The 21,307-nt window shown below is 35.8% G+C and overlaps 1 protein-coding gene across 1 annotated transcript in view; it reads left to right on the top strand.

Moving 5' to 3' along the window:
• UNC5C (unc-5 netrin receptor C) overlaps nucleotides 1-21,307 on the top strand; it is a 435,583-nt gene that overhangs the window by 304,219 nt on the left and 110,057 nt on the right. Inside the window, exon 4 of the mRNA XM_074228072.1 lies at nucleotides 14,623-14,726. Within this exon, the coding sequence (XP_074084173.1) occupies nucleotides 14,623-14,726 (104 nt within the window). The remainder of the gene's footprint in view (nucleotides 1-14,622; nucleotides 14,727-21,307) is intronic.

Raw genomic sequence — 21,307 nt, 5'->3', positions numbered from 1 at the left:
TTGAGAGATAGTAAAGGATAGAAGGGGAGGCATGCTTTGGTCCATAGCTTCATGAAGAGTCAGACTGACTGAATGATTGAACTACCATAAAAATTCCTAGTTTCATTATTTCTATACAGAATTATCACCATCCTTCAAATCCTTCAGGCTTACAATTTAGGAGTCATTCTCATCTCCTCACTATTTCTCTCCCCATATCTAATCGCTGCCAATGCCTATCAATAACATCTTTGCAACATCTCTTTAAAACTCCAAATTGTCTCCTCTGGCACTGCCACCAGTCTAATGCAGGCCCTTTTCACCTCATGTCTTGGTTAATGCAATAGCTTACTGGTAGGTCTGCCTGTCTCAAGTTTTTTCTCACTTTGGCAAATAAAATAATTTCAAAAGACAAAATTTTTGACTAAATGATAATTAATTTTAACAAACACTTTCAGCATATGAGTGACAAAAAAGGGCTCCTTATTTTCTTGTTCTATCAAAGAGAACATCTAGTTAGGTTTATATGCATTTGGATAAGAGGTCTTTCATCAAACAGCAATCGACTCAAATTGGTTAACAGTTTAGAAATGGACTTTACAAAAGACAAGTGAATTTAGTCCAATGATGGGCTGAATGATATCAAGTCATTCTTGGATAGCGAGACCATCCCTATACCTAGATCATCTCAAATATTGGGTAATTTAGAAAAGTTGTCCAAGTATAATTGAATAGCATTCACCTTAGACTAGAGATTCTTTTCAAGTTTGGGTTGGGGTTAGTTAAAGAAGTTTAGTTAGACCTTCAGAATCAGAGGTCTTGAAAATAGAAAGAAAGGGGGGGACTCCAAATCTCCCCAAATCATTATTTATTAACAATCATATTTTCACTGGTCCAGTCCACTCTCAATTCCGTCACTAAAATGTTTTTCTGAAAGTACAAGATTGTCCATGTCACCACCTCCCTAGTTCCTATTTGCCTCCAGGATCAAAACCAAAATGCTCCTTTGGTGTTTAATGTCCTTCTTTTCCATTCTTCTTACATCTTACTCCACAACCTGTACTGTCTGAGCTACTGATCCTGTCCTCCTGGCTGTTCCACAAACCATCTCTCTGCTCTGGAAATTTTCTCTGGTTGCCCCCCAGCCCTGAAACACTCTCCCACCTCTACTCCACCTAATCACCTCCCTGGATTCCTTTAAATTCCATCAAAAATCCTGTCTTCAAAAGCTCCCTAACCCCTCTTAATTCTGCGTCTTGACTCTGTTAATTGTTTATTTGGGGGGGGGGGGGGTTACAATGCAATGTGGTTAAATGACTTGCCCAAGTTCACACAACTGGGTAATTATTAAGTGTCTGAAGCTAAATTTGAACCCAAGCCCTCCTGACTCCAAGGCCAGATACTGTGGTATCTGACACACATAGTAGACATTTAATAAATATTAATTGATTGATTGGTTAATAGTTACTTTGCCCCCAAATCCTGTAATTGCAGAGAGAATCATTTATTCTCTGGTAATTTTCCTTAAAGGAGGTGGTTACTCTTATATTAAATCTATGAATGGATGCAAATGTTTCACCATCAACAGTAAATGAGGTAGCTGCTATAAGTTGGAAAAGGCCTAGTTCTAAATTAGAGGGCAAGTAGAGCAGAGGATGAAGAGAAATGCCTCTCCTTCCTGTGACCAGAAAGCATGCATTCTTTAGTGGGCAGGGGAGGATTATATTTTATTTAATGCTGCATTTAGAGAAAGCATCCAATATCCCCTGAAGAAACTATAAATTAGAGTTATTAATATCTTCAGATTAATCCTTGTTGTAAAATTGCTTGTGAGTTCTTTTTCACATTTTTATAAAAGGATGTATAAGTCTATGGGACTTGGTACAAATTATGGATTTTTGTTTTTGTCATTTTCTTTTTGGTCCATATACAAGGAAGAAAACAAAGCTGTTAATAGTTTTTGAAACAAATAATTAAGATTCCAACACTACCCACCCTCGATCCACCAACACACAAAAAAAAATGACCATATACAGAAAGGAACATTTTTAGTCCTAATGTAGATGTTTTGGTCAGTTTGTGTTTTGACATACCAAACATGAATATTGAATAAAGAGAGGGGAGGAAATGCCACCTGTGGTTTACATCATTAGAATAGAAAAATTAATTTATTTGTACATTTATTTACTAAAGGGGAAATAAATGAAAATATATGATTCTATATTTTCCTCACCAATGAATTTCAAACAATTACTCCATTTGAAATACTTTTTACAATTTTTTTGTTAAATACAGGAAAGACAGGTTATCATATCTCTGGAAACTGAAACTATAGTAAACTTTGTAGGTTATCTGAAATCAAGCCAGATTTTTTTTCATTTTTTATAAGTATTCTAAACCCTGAACACCCTCATATCTTATACCCAAATCCCTCAAACACTAGTTTGTTCGTAGATGTGATTGATTGTTAATAACCAGGTGTGATGTTATTAAAAATATGTAATACTCTACCATGATCACACTTACTAGAGTATGTTTAGCTTTTTCTATCACTTTCAGTAGAAAGTCAAAGATTTCCATTTTTAAGCATCTGTATTAATACTTTGTATGACCATAAATCACTGTTTGCTTCAAAGGACACTGTTTTTAGTCCATTAAAATAAATAAATAAAACATTCACCATTTCTATTTATTAAGCATATATATTATAAGGTATGCATACACATGCATATATTTACATTTACAAATTATTAAAACAAAGCTGCACTAAGACTTTTGGACCAATGTGTATGCATGTACCATGCGTGAATATAAACATGCCATGCATATGCATCACATGTGTCTATTCATACTTCACACATAATGTCCCCAAAGACATTAAAGCTTAAATTGTAGTAGTAGTTGTTTTAGTTGTAGTAGCAGTAGTCATTGGCGGTGATGGTATTGATAGCAATAGTAGCTGTAATAATAACTGACAGTTATATAGTTCAACGTACACGCTATGAACTTTGCAATTATTATTATTTCATTTTATCCTTCTAACTGCTCTGAGGGTCAGGTGCTCATTTTACAGTTGAGGAAACTGGGACAGTCAGAGGTGAGGTGACGCCTATGGTCACGCAATTAATATGTATCCGATCTCTGCTTGAACTCTGGTCTTTCTGACACCAGATCTGGTTCTCTCTCTCTACTGTACCACTTAGATGCCAACAAGGCTTTGATGTGTCTTTTGTGCACATATGTGATGCATGGGTATAATATGCGTGTGCATGCATGTAGTAAATATGTATGCACACACGTGTGTATGCCTTATAAGTGTGTCTGCATGCATATATGTGTGTGTGCATTCAGGCAAATCTGAATAGCTTGAAGCTGCACTAAGATTTTCAGAACATCCTATACATAGTCCTGCCTTCTCTAACATATGCTTACTTAGAGAATGGTACCACAAACATATACTTTTTAAAGTATAAATACCATGCATCTCACTAAAGTAGGACTTAAGTATTTAATGCAAAGTCAGACACATGTTAAAGAATTCAGAGCATTCTGGCTAAAGTGGAGAAGTTTCATTGAGAGGTCTCTGATGTGGTTCATATGTTAGCTTTAGTTCTAACGAGGTCAAATGCTTCCCTTAAGAGACACACTAATAGAATTCAATAAATACTTATTAAAATGACATCTTACAAGGGAAGGAAGGGTTACAGAGTAAAGTCTTCTAGTCATATAAATTGTCAAGGACAGTTGGACCATAAACCCAATAAGTACAATTAAAAGTAGGGTGGAATCAGTGGCAAAGGAAAGATTTGGAGAAAATGGTCCAAGAAAACATGAGTCTCCGGTTTTTGAATAATCAAAGAGAGCAAATAGGAAATCTCGATCAGCAACAAGTTCTCTATTTTTTTTTAGGTTTTTTTCCCAAGGCAAATGGGGTTAAGGCCACACAGCTAGGTCATTATTAAGTGTCTGAGGTCATATTTGAACTCAGGACCTCCTGACTACAGGGCCAGTGCTCTATCCACCCCGCCACCTAGCTGCCCCTCCCCCTTTTTAGGCAAGTTATCTATTTTTGAGGAAAATGAAATCTCTTCCCTGACTCCCCAGTTTGGCATCATCTAAAGATTCTAAGACTAGGAGTAAACGATTTAGCCTACCTCCTCTTCTTATAAAAGTATGTGACCCTGGACAAGGTAATTTAAACCAGGGGGTTCTAAACCTGGGCTAGGTAAACAACATTTTGATATGATGTGTTTTCTTTGTAATCCTGTACATTTTTTTTTGTATGGATTTAAAACATTATTTTCTCTAAGAAGGGGTGCGTAGTCTTACCAGATTGGCAAAAATGTCTATGACACAAAACAATGTTGCATAACCCTCTTTAAATTTTTCTTAATCTCAGTTCAATCATTAATTAAAAAGGTTGAAGTAGATCTTTTCCATTCCAAAAATCCCAGTTCATGACTCAGTGAAATTTGTTTTCAACCTGAATCATCTAGATCAACTGTCTACACAGATAAGATTATCTATATAATTGCCATCTTTCTACTTGGCAGAACTCTGTGCAATGACATTTAATAACAATCTCCTGACAAGATTTATTTAAACATCTGTAACTCCTCAGTATTTTAAAATCCTTGTAACACTTAGAAAGGATCATTTTCCTTTTTTCAAATTTTCAGAAAGGTTATTTATTGAATTTTAAAATGAGTAATGCTAAATTAATTCAATGATTAGGGAAATTTTATTAGACTTTGAGCTATGCAAATAGTAGGATCTTCATCAACGTTGGTTCATTGTTAAGACATTGCTCTTGCCCTCATGAAGCTTATCGTCTAGAGGAGGCATAAGACATATCAAATTCATGTATTATTTTGATAATTGTTTTTGTCCTTCCTTTTTGAAAGCCAAAGGCATGACAGGTGATGTCCTGACTTATATGTGAATTGAATTTAAGTCAGGCAGAAATGAATCAATTTAGGAACTTCCAGAAGCTACAAGTGACAGTTGAGTGAAGCACAGGAACTAGTCATCCTGAGTAAACCCACACATTCCATTATTATTGTTATAATGTATAATTTAACAAGATACGCATATTCAGGAGGAATATGGTTGAGAGGAAGGAAGGGAAGAGGAAGAAAAGGGGGGAGAGAGAGACAGAGAGACAGAGAGACAGAGAGGGAAGGGTGAGGGAGGAAGGGAGGGAGGAGGGAGAGAGAGAGAGAGAGAGAGAGAGAGAGAGAGAGAGAGAGAGAGAGAGAGAGAGAGAGAGGAGAGGAAAATCAGAAGTAAATTCATCAAAATGACATGAAGAAATTGAGATACAGGACTCTGTATTGTTTTAAAAATTTTGGAACATGATTGCCCCTGGAAGGTACAAGTTGATTCTGCCTTAACCTCAAATCAGCTGTTTCCTAGCAACAAACAAGTAAGAAAGCAAGGGAAAGAGGTATGTACTAGGGAGGTGAGAGAATCAGAAACATGTCTGAATTCTCCTTTGCTCTTCAGAGGTCCACTGCCTCCAGTTACTGTGTATCATCCAGCCATGGGGAAGATGGAGAGCAAAGAGAGAAAGAAGATTCCTTTAGAAGAACTCGGTGTTCTAAGCCCAACTCATTACTTCCAGTCTAGTCAGGTCATCTTATTTTTCTTCTTACAAGACAAGAATCTATTCTCATTCCTCATTGTCCCCTCTGAACTTGCGGCAATGTTATAACCTTCCCCACGTTCATCTGCATGTGTCAGATCTGAGGACCAATTAGGTATCATCTGTTCCAGCCACTTGACCCACAGGAGTTCCTTTGTCTGGGTCCTATTTCTGATTAGAGATGAGCAGAAGAGGGGTGTTATGTTCCCTTTTCCAAATGACTGAAAAGTAACTAAATATCAGTTGATAATTATATCACTAAAGCCCAGTCTTCTGTCTCCTGATTCATTCAGTCATTAGGTCCTTATTAAGCAACCATTGAGGAATACATGTACAAGAATGAAAGAATCCCTAGTAGCAAAGCTTACATTCTAATGCAGTGACAATTATATATAAGAATTTATAGCATAATCATATAATAAATAAAATATGTATACACACATAGTCAAAGTAATTAAATATCAGGTAGTATGGGAAAGAGGGCACTGGCACTGGGGGAAATGAGGAAAGACTTCAGGCAGAAGATGATGCTTGAGGTAAATCTTAAAGGAAAAGAGGGATTTTAAGAGGAAAAGAAAATATGGGAATGTGTTGCGGACAATGGAACAGGAAATGGATTGCCATAAGCAGAAAAAATGAAGGCAAATTTTGCTAGTTCATGTTCTGGGAAGAGTAATGTCCAATGAGACTTAAAAGATAGCTTGGCATCAGGTTATGTGGAACTTTGAAAGCTATAAGTAGTTTATATTTTATCTTTGAGGCAATAGTAAGGCAATGGGTTTGGTTGAGTATGAAAGTCACATGATCAGATCTGGACTTAACAAGATTTTCTTGGCATCGGTGTACAGGATGACCTAGAGTGACCAAATCAAACTATTCCAAGGACTGTTGAGTGCTGAAAAATAAGAGGAAGACAAAAACAGTCCCTACCTTTGTGAAGTTTCTAAGAGGGAAAGATAACATTTAAAAATAACAGGAAACTGAAAGGGGAGGGAATGAAAAATAGGAGGGGGGGGGGAATGAAAGTACTCAATGTGGAATATTGTGGAAAAAGTCCTGAGAAGCATGAGTACCAGTCTGGAAGGAAAATATGCTTGAGACTGGGTAGATTCTTTTAAATGATGGGCCTAGGAGGAACCTGCCAATCAAAAGGAGAAGCCACTCAGATGAAGTGGTGAGAAGTTTGAAGCAGAGATCAATCAGGAGAAGTTTCAATGATCTAGATACAAGAGCCCCTGAACGGAGGTTGTAACTGCCTTAGTTGAGAGAAGGATTCTGATGAACTAGAGAGGTTGAGAAGAGTGCAACTGATTGGTTAGGGGGCTCAATGAAATCGAGGAGTCTTGGATAATGGCAAGATTACACATTCAAGACACTGGAAAGATGATGGTATGGTCAGCAGCAATAATGTCATCATGTTTGTCCTTCATTTTGGAAGAAGATCACATCAGGGAGGTGGTGCCATGACAAGCACATGAATTGGATTCGAGAGAGGGAGGGCCGTACTAAGTCACCAGCCTCACTTTCTCCTCCAGAGCTATCCAGGTTCAATGGCCAGAGATGAGTCAGGGTGACTAGAGATGGCCCTGGATGCAAGGCAATCAGGTTAAATGACTTGCCCAGGATCACACAACTAGTAAGAGTCAAGTGTCTGATACTGGATTCCAAATTCCTGTCCACTCCAAAGACTTAAGATTTGACTCCTAAACCAGTGCTTTGTCCACTGTGTCACCTAGAGAAGGGTTAGGGAGAAAGAAAATGAGTTCAGCTTTAGAGATGTTAATATGTCTCCGAGATATCCAGTTTGAAATATCCAATAGGCAACTGGTGATGTAAGACTGAAGTTCCGGGGAAACTGCAGTGGAATACAAATGTAAAAGCCATCTGCATAGAGATAATGGTTAAACTGATGAAAGCTGATAAAGAAACCCAGAGGGAGAAAGTATAGAGGAAGGATAAGAAGACCCAGAGCAGGACTTTTCTCTACAGAGTCCAAAGTTCTTGTAATTCTATTTAGTCAAAAGAGGAAAAATATAAAATATATAGGAGAATTACATTCATTTTAATTTCTAACTATAAATTCCTGTATGGTTAACTCAGTACACAAATAATCAAATACATATGATAAAAATGCCAAAAGTAGGAGTATGTCTATGTATAGGAATATCTAGATATACAAACATACTGATATGGTTATGGTACTAAGCATTCTTTAAAAGAGACAAATTCTTATATAGGATGGTCAGAAAATGATGGAAAAATAGCTGTCACACAAGATTATAAAAGCATAGTATGTTTTAAAATTTATGAAGCACTTTATATACATCATTTCATCTAATCTTTACCAGAATTCTCTAAATTAGGCCCTTTGGTTCTATTATATACCCTTTGTATAGTGATGTTTGCAGATCAGGAAATTGAGGGTCAAAGAGATAAATGATTCAATATTGTCCCTGCTACCTATCTAATCGAGCCCCTCTGTCTTACCTTTTACCTCATCCATATTAATCTTTTCTCTGCATCCCATCTCTGCCAACTCCAACACATCTTTCACTAAATAGCCAGAATCACTTTCTTTCATGCCCTCCCCCACTTAGGTTTCACTTTTTCTATGAAGTTTTCCATGTTTGCACCTAGAAAATCTCCCTTTCTCTAAGTCTCTCAGGCTCCTTTGCCTGTTCAGTGCATTTCTATTGTGCAGAAATATTCCAGCATTCCAAATGTTGTTTTGTTTCTGATATATGACTGAAAAGCGTTCATGTTTTCATCATTTGTCTCTCTTATGTTAGCTCTGCCTAGAAGGAATCTTGTCTAAAAATAAAAACAAAACAAAATTAAAAAGCCTTTTACTCCATTGTCCCTAAAGAAGGCAAGAACCTCATAAAACACCTCCTCTTTATCTGTAGGTGTTATTACACTATGTTGGATTCCTGAATTATTGCCAGAGAAGAAGTTTCCTGGAAGAAATTAAAAACTTTTTCAGGAATATTACCTTATGGAAGGTTCTCTTTCTTTCTCTCTCTTTCTTTCTTTCTCTCTCTCTCTTTTTCTCTCTTTCTTTCTTTCTTCCTATCTTTTAATGAGATCATGGTAGCTTAATTAATATTCCAACAATATTAAATTAAATGGTGGTCCAACAATTAAGACTCAAACATTAAAATATAATATTTGATTATGCCCAAGGGTTAGACCTCAAAAGGGTTAGACATTGTAAAGTATAGTTTCCATTCTAAGTTAAAGTCTAAATCCTTAATAGCTGCTTTTCCTTAAGAAGATAGATATACAGTAAGCAGAGTACACTCTATACTCAACTGGACAATTTGTCACAGAATCTATATTCTCCATTTCCCCATTTTTTTGGAAAATTTAGATTCATTGAGATTAATAAATTTTCCCCCCATTTTGAGGGTTTCTAACTCTGTAGTCATAAAGATACTATCTATCAGGAAGTGGGAGATTCAAATTATCCTGACACATTTAGCTGACTTCTGACCTCAATGCTCAACTAAAACTATTATAAAAATTGCCAATGTTCTAATTGCCAAATCTGATGGATTTTTTTCTCAATCTTCATGCTTTTTGACCTTCCTGAAGTTTTGGATATTGCTGATCACCTTCTTGGTAATATTTCTGCATTTTCTGTACCTTTTCTTCAGGGCTAGAATACTTTCCCTCTTTATCTTTGCCTCCTGTCTTCTTGGATTCCTCCAAGCCTCAGCTAAAATTCCATCATCTGCAAGAAACCTTTCCTCATCCCTTTAATGCTTTCCTTCTGGGATCAGCTCCAATTTACCCCTTTTATATCTTGTATTATATAATTTTTGGCATATGCTTTCCCTAATTAGAATATGAGGTTTATGAGGTTGGTTTTTTGTTTGTGTATTTTTGCTTTTTTATTTCCATTGATTAACGAACTATTTAGCACATAATAGATGAATCAATAACTGATGCTTGTTGACTAATTGCATAAGTATGTACCATCCAGGGTATTTTCCCCCATCACAGAGATATCTTCCCAACTATCCTGTGCTCTTGAGTTGTGCCGCAAGAGAGAAATAGCAGCTCTCACATACAAAATTGTAAGAAGAAATTGTTAGCAATAAGTTTCAACAATGAACTATAGCTATGCAGATGCATCATAGATCATGGGTATAGAATTGGAAGAGACAGACCATTTAGTACAGTCTCTTCATTTTATAGATGAGGCTTCAAAAAGTTTTGATTTTCCTAGGTTACAAAGCTAGTAGGAATCAGAGGCAGGGTTTGAACATACGGTTTCCTGATTCCAGGTCCCCCATATTGCTCTGCCATATTACTTCTCCAGGTACAGTAAGAGAGGCAAAATGGTGTAGCTGAATAAATGCAGAGTACCTGAATTTGTGTCCAGTTCTGCAAAGCAAGAAGTATCATCTTGGACATCATTTCAATCCTCTGGGTCTCAGTGTATTCCTTTGCAAATAAAGTGAAATTGAACTACATTATCTTGCAAAACGTCTTTCAGTTCTGTGAAAAATGCATTGTTCCATTACTTTCCATGATTAGCAATTTCTCCTTTCCAAGAATTTCTATTTGTTTTTGCTTACCAAAAAAAATTAGTTATTCTTTTGGCTATCCTCATCCTGTATATGGCCATATTTATTCTAAATAGCCTTGCACTAAGGACAGTTCCCATAGGATTAATTGTACTGCAAAATGAGAGACTTAGGTACAGATTTCCTCCAGAGAACCTTTTAGTTGTATTACTAGTAGCTACCCTGAAAGCATTAGCACTATACTTAAAATAGCACATAGTTTGTGAATCATTGATTGATAATGCCTTCTGTGTATTTCATTTAGAGTTTGGGATAAAGGGAAATAGAAATAATTCTCTAAATTAATTTCTTCTGACAAAACTCAGATTATCATTGTAATGAACTGAACATGTAAAACTGTAAAACATTGTCTATGAATAATATCAATACCCACTGTTCTGATTGGATATTATTTTTAAAATAAAGTTAGTTTTTCCTTTCACTCTTTGCAGATGACATGATGGTCTACCTAGAGAATCCCAAGAAATCATCCAAAAAACTACTAGAAACAATTAGCAATTTTAGCAAAGTTGCAGGATATAAAATAAACCCTCATAAACCTCAACTTTTCTATATATGTCTAGCAACATACAGCAGGAAGAGCTAGAAAGAGAAATCCCATTCAAAGTAACCTCAGACAATAAAAAATACCTGAGAGTCTATTTGCCAAGACAGACTCGGAAACTTTTTGAAAACAATTATAAAACACTTCTTGCACAAATTAAATCAGATTTAAATAACTGGGCAAATATCAACTGCTCATGGATAGGTAGAGCTAATTTAATAAAAATGACAATTCTACCAAAACTAAACTACCTGTTTGGTGCCCTACCAATCAAAACTCCAAAAAATTATTTTAATGAGTTAGAAAAAGTTGTAAGTAAATTCATATGGAAAAATAAAAAGTCAAGAATTTCCAGGGTTTTAATGAAAAAAAGTACAAAGGAATGGGGCTTAGCCCTACCTGATCTAAAATTCTATTATAAAACATGTCACCAAAACTGTTTGCTATTGGCTAAGAAATAGAGTGGTGGATAAGTGGAATAGACTAGGTGCGATAGCAGGAGACGATTATAGTAATCTGCTGTTTGATAAACCCAAAGAGTCCAGCTATTGGGATAAAAACTCTTTGATAAAAACTGCTGGGAAAATTGGAAGTTAGTATGGAAGAAACTTAAATTAGACCAACACCTCACACCCTTTACCAAGATAAGATCCAAATGGATACAGGATTTAGACACAAAAAAACAATACTATAAAGCAAATTAGAAGATCAAGGACTAGTTTACCTCTCAGATCTATGAAAAGGGGAGCAGTTTATGACTAAGGAAGACATGGAGAACATCACTAAAAACAAATAGCTTATTTCGATTACATTAAATTAAAAGACTTTTGCACAGATAAAACCACTGTAACCAAGATCAAAAGAAATGTAGTAAATTGGAAAACAATCTTTACAGCTAATGATTCTGACAAAGGATTCATTTCTAACATATACAGAGAACTGAGTCATATTTTTAAAAAAAGTCATTCCTCAGTTGACAAATAGTCAAAGGATATGCAAAGGCAATTTACAGATGAGAAGATCAAAGCAATCCATAGCCACATGAAAGTTGCTCTAAATCATTAATTACTAGAGAAATGCAAATTAAAGCTTCTCTGAGGTACCACCTCACACCTCTCAGACTGGCCAATATGACCAGAAAGGATAATGATCATTGTTGGAAGGGTTGTGGGAAATTTGGGACATTATTACACTGTTGGTGGAGCTGTGAGCTCATCCAACCTTTCTGGAGAGAAATTTGGAACTACACCCAAAGGGCAACAAAAATGAGCATACGCTTTGACCCAGCAATACCACTACTGGGTCTATACCCTGAAGAGATGAGGAAAAAGGGTAAAAACATCACTTGTACAAAAATAGTCATAGCAGCCTTGTTTGTGGTGGCAAAGAATTGGAAATCAAGTAAATGTCCTTCAATTGGGGAATGGCTTAGCAAAATGTGGTAGATGTATGTCATGGAACACTATTGTTCTATTAGAAACCAAGAGGGAGGGGAATTCAGGGAAGCCTGGAGGGATTTGCATGAACTGATGCTGAGTGAGATGAGTAGAACCAGAAAAACACTGAACACCCTAACAGCAACATGGGAGTGATGTTCAAACTTGATGGACTTGCTCATTCCATCAGTGCAATAACCAGGGGCAATTTTGGGCTGTCTGCAATGGAGAATACCATCTGTATCCAGATAAAGAACTGTGGAGTTTGAACAAAGTTCAAGGACTATTCCCTTTAATTTAGGGAAAAAAACAGATATCTTATTGTTGGATCTTGTTTTTTCTTAGACTTTTTGTCTCTTCCTTAAGGATGTGATTTCTCTCTCATCACACTCAATTTGGATCAATGTACAACATGGAAACAAAGTAAAGACCGACAAATTGCTTCTGTGGGGGGGGGGAAGTAAGATTGGGGGGGAAAATTGTAAAAATCAAATAAAATCTTTAATTAAAAAAAAGAAATGCTTAGCTTTGGTCCATAAATTAAAAATTAAATTTAAAAAATAAAGTTAGTTTTTCAAAGTATTTCTATCTACAAAAATTAGTTATAGATTTCCAAAGCAACTGTAACTCCTGGCTTCTTCTGTTTGGGAGGAAATGAAGATAATACAATTTTGCCATGATAATAAGATAGTCTCTTTGAGGGCAAGAAATGGTTTGATTATTGTCTTTACTTTGAGAGAACCTATCACAGTATCTGACTCATAGTAGATGCTTCCTAAAATGCCTGATGATGGATTGAACGATTAATTAATTGATGAATTAATTATCTGATAAATATAGTTTTTCATAGTACTTACACAGTTACCTAGTTTTTAGATAGGATATTTTGAAGCTTCATCAAGCTTTGCAGACCACTAACATTTATAATTACATAAAAAAGATAAGGCAACAAATCTGTGTCAGTAGAGAGAGCTTCTGTACCAGCTGTGATGTAATCAGAGATCCAGACTTCTTTTTTTCTTCCTTCATTTTGTTGCTGTCCTTTGTAACTGAAGAAGACCATAACATCAAAGAATGATGCCATGACTTGCACATTATGTTTATTATAGTGAAGGAGGATGTTGTGCCTTCTCCTTGTCTTTTCCAGAAACACCACCCCATGACCTGATCTAATAGGAAGCAGGGCTTCTGGTGAAGGTCTGGATACTGTGGGAGAACTTGCTCTTATGGATGTGGTTCTCTCCTGTATCAGCAAGTCACCCCTGGGCTCCAGCAACGCCAGGCCAAAAAAAAAAACAAAAAAAAAAAAAACCACAGTATATGATTTGTTTGGTGACAATATTGGCAACTTTCACAAAGAAAAGAGAACTAACTCTCCCCAGTCTCCATCTCCCCAACCCCCCCCCCCCAAAAAAAAAACAAACAACAGAAAGCAGAACTTTGGTGTTTTTTTGTGGCTCTGATCCAAAAAACTTATACTGAAACCTTGGTATTTAGTTACAAGGACTTATGTGCATCAGAAACTTAATGGGTATAGAAAAAAATGAGAACTAAAGCTGTTAAATTGAGATCGGCTGAGAGGTGAAGGAAGAAGATACAGATGGCCAATATCATCGAGCAAATTGTGCTACTGAAGATGCTAATTTGCAGTCACTTCATCCTGACTACAAATGCTCAAATGCCAAAAATACTAAGAAACTCAAAGAGGAAAAGATCATATCATAACAATTTCCTTTAGCAAACATACATAATGCTTTTCATTATATTGAAACAGAGAGCAAGGAAATTCCTCCCACCAATGCAGATCAGATACTGTTTTGTATCAAAGTCATTGAGGGAGGCTTTGGAATAGAAACTGTATATGTCAGAGGCAAAATTTGAACCCAGTTCTTCCTCACTGAGACTGACTTTCCATCTACTAAATCCTTGCTCTAACTCTGACATATGAATAATAGTATACTCTGATTAAAAGCCTGAGCACTCAGCAAGGCTCTAATAGGTAGGTTTAATTAGAAAATTAATTTTGAGATGAATAGATTCAGAGCTGAAAGAGATCTTAGCAGACATCTAGTATTGATATTGATATTGATTCCTACAATTGGTATTCTATCACATTCACTGAGGCAAAAATGTAGGTGTAATCTATATGTGTTACCTGAATGGATCACTATACATATAATATACATATATGTACATGTAATGTGGGTATGTATATATATATATATTTATGTATATTATATATATATGTACATTTATCTGTGTGTATCCAATTCCCAGTACAAATTATGTGAATTTCTAATCTAACAGTAATAATGACAGTGGTCATAAAAACCATATTACTAACACCACAGGTTGCCATCATGCTTTCTAACAGTGAACAGCTGTTAACCTAATTGAAACACACACTGTTCCATTCATATTTTCCAGATCTTCGGAAGACTTTTGAACAAGAACCTTTAGGAAAGGAAGTGTCCTTGGAACAGGAAGTCCTGCTCCAGTGTCGCCCACCTGAAGGCATACCCATGGCTGAGGTGAGTGACCAACAATTTCCTCCATTTTGCAACTGGCAGTTAGTTACCCTAACTGAGGCCCAATCCATGGCTAATGGCGCAGTGAATTAAGGTATGGCATGATAAATGGGTGATAATGGAGTCCTAACTGCCTGCTGCTGGCAGAATAGATTGATTGGGAACTGATTGATGACTTGGGAGTCAATTAGAATGCCCCACTGGACAGGGCTACAGGCAACTTAGTTTTATTTTTGCAATTCCTTTCAAGAAAATGGAACATTGCAGTATTTGTTCAGGCACCTGGTAAGTAAGCTACCTGTTAAGATATATGAAGGTGCCACTGTTTCTTTTTTTGTCATCAAAAGAACAAAATCTGTTAGGGCAGTAGCAAGTTTGAAATTATATTCCTCTGAATATTTTCCTCCTTTTATCCTGGGAACACTCAGACTCACAAGCACTGTACAACAGACACTAGTTTGGGGTAAAGAATTAGCTAGCACATATGGATGTGGGTGTTAGTTTTTTAACTTGGGAAAGTTTAGCCCAACATTTATTGCATATGTTTATTTCTGCTATGATAAAAGAAGTGTTACATACAAAAACCTTCTGACCACCTGTCAATAAATCATTCCAGGTCAAATACTTCTCCAAGTATCTTTAACAACCAAAAGTGCTTTTCCATATATAGACATGTTTTCACATGCTATCGCTTAGTATCATACTCTGGAGATGTCTGATAAATGACTTCACAAACCTAAGGCTGAATAGTGAGCAAAATTAGCCTTCTAACATTTGTTATGCTAATTGGTCTTTTAACATCTTAGTACTCATTCCTAGACCTTAAAGGAAAAAAAAAAAAAACACCCCCACTCTTTATTGAAAGGTTAATAACTTATCTTCATGAATGACCTCTAGACAAGGAATAATCTCTAGACTAGGACATAGGCTAGGTCAACAGAACAAAGGGATATGGATTCATTTGCTATTTAGTAAATTGGCAGTTAACTTGCGACTACTAATTACAATGAATTACTAGAAAGTTTATTATTTTCAGTAACGTTTATTTCTTCTCTACTGTATAAAAGAGATCATTTCTAAGAAATACATTCCCCCACAGCAGAAAGATTTATCAAAAGCATTAAGTATTAGTTCCCTGTTGGACAGGAAGTTAGGGCTTCAGAGAAAGTCTCAATTTTCAGAGCACAAAGATTTAACAAACTAGCAAAGCAGGTGCTCAGTGACTCTACATCTTTTCCCTTTTTGGGAAATAAGAACATTTGGTTCTTGAACATCAGATTGATTTCCCTTAAACAAAAAAACAAAGCTTATCAATAAACTATCTAATAATCCCACACCAATCTGAAGCTTTGTTTTGGCTGATGTTGGCAACTGAATATAAAGCATTTGGAAAATCCCAACATTCCTACAAGTATATTTATAAAACCTTTTTCAAGAAGAAAAACACCTTGAAGGTGACTTTACATAGTTTTTCTCGTAATCCTCTCAAATCTGAGATCTAATTAGCCATGGTTACAGCTATTCTATCAAACAGTGAAAGATCTGAAAAACCTTATGTGATCAATTTAGAGAGGATATCTATTGGTTTGAAGAAGTTTCTTAAAATACAGAGGCAAAAAGTGTAACTCTTAAAAAGATCATAGATCCATTAACAATATGATTAAGTCTGAGTAGTAGAAAAGCAATACCTATCTCTGTCAATGTTTCATTTGTAGATGCGTCTGTAGCTACATGTCTCCTTAATCATATTTTTAAAAATCTAATGTAGGGGCGGCTAGGTGGCGCAGTGGATAAAGCACCGGCCCTGGAGTCAGGAGTACCTGGGTTCAAATCCGGTCTCAGACACTTAATAATTACCTAGCTGTGTGGCCTCGGGCAAGCCACTTAACCCCGTCTGCCTTGCAAAAAAAAAAAAAATCTAATGTAAACCTCTTCCATTATACTATATTAAAAACCAAAATATATCATGAACGTAGCATGTATATCTATAGATATATGACTGTAGCTCAGTATCGCTCAAAGTGAACTGATCTCAGCAAAAATCTCCAGTGGGAAGAGATCTTAATAATTACACATCTTTTCTAAACTCCATAACAGAGTGATGTACTTTGTCGAGTAGTAAAGCTTCATGACTGCAAGCTAATTGGCTGTGAATTTTATTTGTTCCATCATTGGGGAAGAGACCAATTAGCACTTGGCAAGCTCAAAAATCATATACCCATTTGACACTAAAAAGAACAATTCTTAATGTGTGTTTTTCTTTCTCCTTTTTGAAGTCAGAACTGAGAGATCAAGCAAGCGTACTGGCTAGCAGCCTAAGACAGCTTCTGTGTAGACTCTTTTCAACACTATTATAATCACCAAGACCAGAGGCTAATGAATATCTTAATATGACACTTTATTACTGCCATTTGCTCAAGAGGGTGAAATAAATTAAAAAAGAAAAAAAAAGATGAAGGGTAGCTTGGTAGGTTGAAAGATTACATGATTACTTTAATTTAGAGATGGATGTATTCTTTGTTTTATATTTCATTTATTTGTTTGAAGAATATTCTTAAAGTACAGAAGAATTGCTATACAGAAGTGCAACTCTCAGACAGACCTCAGACTTTCTGGAAAAGACCTAAGTCCAAACCCCTCATTTTCTAGATAAGAAAACTAGAAGACCCAGAAAGATTACATGACTTGACTAATAGAAAAATTATTTGTTCTCTCAAGTCAAAGCAAAAAATTAAGAATCTTCTAGAAGTGCAGCTGTTAGACCGAAAAGGGCAAGGGATTGAGCCTTAACAAAATATTTCGATGTGAGGCATATAGAAGGTTCTCACAATATATTTGTAATTTGCTTCATTACGGACTGATTTTCAAAATCATATCAATACTTTTATAAGCAGAGAGACGACACACAAATTCCACTCAGTGATATTCCCCAACCCACCCGAATCCCATTTCAAAGTCATTTCAATGCATTCCATCTGCATAATGTTTCAGCATTACAATGATCTGTTATTTTTCTTCCTCTTCAGTGCTCTTATTATCATTGTATTTTCATTGTTTCATTTTTAAGGTACCTGCTTTTATTGGATAAATTTAACACAGTGATTAAGATTACTTAATATGAAGTTCTAAAAATGTTTTAACTTTAAAGAATTCTTTCTTAAATATTGTTTCTTCTAACCCTCGATTGTTGTGAGTGGTCTGTGATTTTCTTGAAGTTTTATTTTAGCTTATATTAAAGACCCTTAATATCATCCCCTTCATTGTCAATTTTCTTTCCTATTTGACACAAGATAAGTAGGAGGAGATAAACCACTCTCTGGGAGTCAAAAAGCAGTAACAAGTTGGTAAAGTCTATATTGAACTGATTAAGGGCAGCTAGGTGGCTCAGTAGATAAAACACTTGCCTTGGAATCAGGAGGATGGGAAGTTGAATCTAGCCTCAGATACTTGTCACTTACTAAGTGACCTTGGGCAAGTCACTTAACCCTGATTGTCTCACATCCAGGGCCATCTCCAGTCATCCTGATTCATATCTGGCCACTGGAACCAGTTGGGTGTGGAAGAGAAAGTGAGACTGGTGACTGAGTGCAGCAGCACTCACTCAAATCCAGTTCACTTGGATTTGTGTTTATCATGGCATCACCTCCCTGATGTCATAGTCTTCTTTGAAAATGAAGGACAAACATTATTATTATTATTATTATTATTATTGAATTGAGTATAGAATATCAGCCTACTGATTCTTTTGGGATAGGGGAATCGCATCTTCAGTGCTTACCCATCCAGCAGAAGCTTTTAAAATGCTCATTAAATTGAATTAGATGAGCATAAAGCCTCTTAGTTTATTTGGAAGTGAAAATAAAAGATGAGAGACTTATTTCTTAGTCAAGGCAAAATTTTAGAGTGCTACAAGGAGGATACAAAGAAAGACAAATTCCTATTTCCCGCCCTCAAGAAACTTACAATCTAACAGAAAGACTTGGAAGAATTTCTTGAAAATTTTAAAATGGCCCTTCCAACAGCTGCCTACAAAGTCTACCCTGATAGAACACCTGTCCTCTTCAAGTATTTTCACAGTGACCATTGTCCTTTTCAATTCACTGATTCCAAAAGATGATAGTATCTAGAAAAAAATATACTTCAACTCTGTTTCTACTCAACAGTGAGTATGGGTTAAATCCATTCTTCAAAACCATTGCTGACTTTCCTCCTTCTGAACCCAAAGGAAAGAGAATGTAAGAGGAAGGAGCAAGGCCAAGGACAAATCACTGTCTTGCCCATTGATAGGTGACCCAGTTGTGTTTAGAATCAATCAATTCTTTGACTATTTTGATTAAAACAGTGATATGGAGAAATCAAACACTGATCCCATGAGTCTTGGGTAGAGAATGAACATATAAATGGTGCGACATGAGGAAGGTGTTGTTGCCAGCTAGTCACCAGCCACTAGAACTTCTCTTGCCGAGTACTATCATAGACTACTGATTTTGAGAGATATTAGCTTTATAGTAAAAGCTACTTATCTTCCCATAGGCACAATAACTTCAGCTCTAAAATGGTAAAAATGATATTCTCTATATCTATTTCATAGTTGTGAAAAAGGTTTTGCAAACTTTGAAAGGGTATGTATTATTATAATTGTTACATAAATGTGAGTTATCATTATGAAAAAAAGAGAACTCAGTATTTATGATTCAAACACTTTCCCATGTAAACTCGCAATAAAGACAAGGCATTAGGAGAGTAATTCATATACTCATTCTTATAACAAATGCTGACTAAAACCAGTCATACAAAAAAACCTCATTGATACTATCTATACTTCACAAGGAGAGGTGAAAAATGAGAACAAATGTGCAAAGAAATAAATATTGACTCTTTAAACACTTTAATTCATGTCTCCTATAATTACTTAAATTTGGGGGCAAGAAAAGGAGACCTAATCTCAAAACAAACAAAAAATTAAATAGAATTTCATAGATAAATCTCCATAAACTAAAGTCAGGGATCCAAATCCTATACTTCATTCTAGTGATGTAGCTTCTTCACTTTTTATGGATACAACTCCTCAGTTTCCCTAGGAAATAAAGAAATTAATTTAGCTACCTACTTTAATTTCAGTACACTAGAGAGGTCTGCTGTGAATCTGCACCACTTATTTTTGCTCATTCCATAGATGAAAGAAAAATGTTGAGATCACAAAGTGAGCCAAGAGGGAAAAAAAAAAGATTCATAATACAGTGTTTTCTCCAATTGTCTCTTTTGCATAGGTCAGAGATCTCAATATCAGTGTATTTAAAATTAGTTAATATGGCATAAGAAACAAAACTAAATTTTAATAGAAAATGTGTGATTTGTCACACCTTTAACAAGGGGATAATTGCCTCTCTAATTATAATTGAACTGTCTCTCATAGGAGTTTAATTGGAAGAACAGAGAACAGTGTGTAACTTAGTGACCCGGTTGTGTTTAGAAACCTCTATCATATTTATCAACATTTGCATCTTTAATTAGGATTTGGGAAAAATATGGGTGGAGTGCAAAGGAATAAATTATTTTGTTGAATCTCGGTAAATGTGAAACAGACTCTTTTCAACTGATTCTGTCAGAGTATAAAAGGCTAGCAGCATCAGGAGGAGACTTCCAAATATTCAGTATCAAGTGGTCATCTCCATCTAATTGATTATGAACATGACTGCAATTTGCTTTGTTTCATCAAGGTGCTTCATGCTTTGCTTCTGTTATCTCTTAATAGTAACTCTATTTGCCTGAATTTCCATGCACGGGTATTGTCTCTCTGCAGTCTTTTGTATGCTCTGCAAGCAAAAGAGATTTTTATGGGGAAAAAAAAAAAAATATGTTCTTTTGAATTTGAAGAAAAATGGCCTCAGTTGGAATTACATAGTAGAATAAGGAATGCTTAATTATGAGTTCATCAGTATGATAGTTCAGTTTTGAGGGCTTTCTTCCCTTTTTGTTCTGGAATCATTATTCCAACTGTATCAAGTGTCCCCAAAATACAAACTTCTCTTCATGTAGATGGGCTACTCTTCCCTAACAATCTCAGTTAACTCACTGTTCTTAAACCTTCCAATCTGATTTCAGAGGCAATAGTTCCTTTCTCTTCATTGATCATCTGCTTGAACCTATTCCCTATAACTTAGTATTTACCTATTTCTTTTCAGTCTTCCCGTCCCAGTGATACCGAATCCATAACTTCCAAGAACGCCTCTCCTTTCCAGTCCTTGAGCCCTCTCTTCATTCACTCCAATCCTACCCTGCCCATCACATACATGATTGCGCTCTATATCTGGCTGCTTCTATAATTAATAATCAGTCAGTTAACTAACATCAGCTGCTATGCTAAGTGCTGAAACTTAATACATTTTCTTTTATTTTTTAAATTTCATCTCTTGTTTTTTTTCTTCTTCTGGCATTGACTGATTCCTGACTTCCTCTGTATGATAATACATCCCTGTCTTTCCTTTCTGGTGCTGTCTGCGCCATCTTATATACACTCCAGATCACTGGATCCAGAGGGAGAGTCAGAAGACACTATGTTCCCCCTTACCACTTCTAGACTC

This window comes from Macrotis lagotis, chromosome 3 (assembly GCF_037893015.1).
Source record: "Macrotis lagotis isolate mMagLag1 chromosome 3, bilby.v1.9.chrom.fasta, whole genome shotgun sequence".
Taxonomy (NCBI): Eukaryota; Metazoa; Chordata; class Mammalia; order Peramelemorphia; family Peramelidae; genus Macrotis; species Macrotis lagotis.
This window is presented reverse-complemented; position numbering and strand designations above follow the sequence as displayed.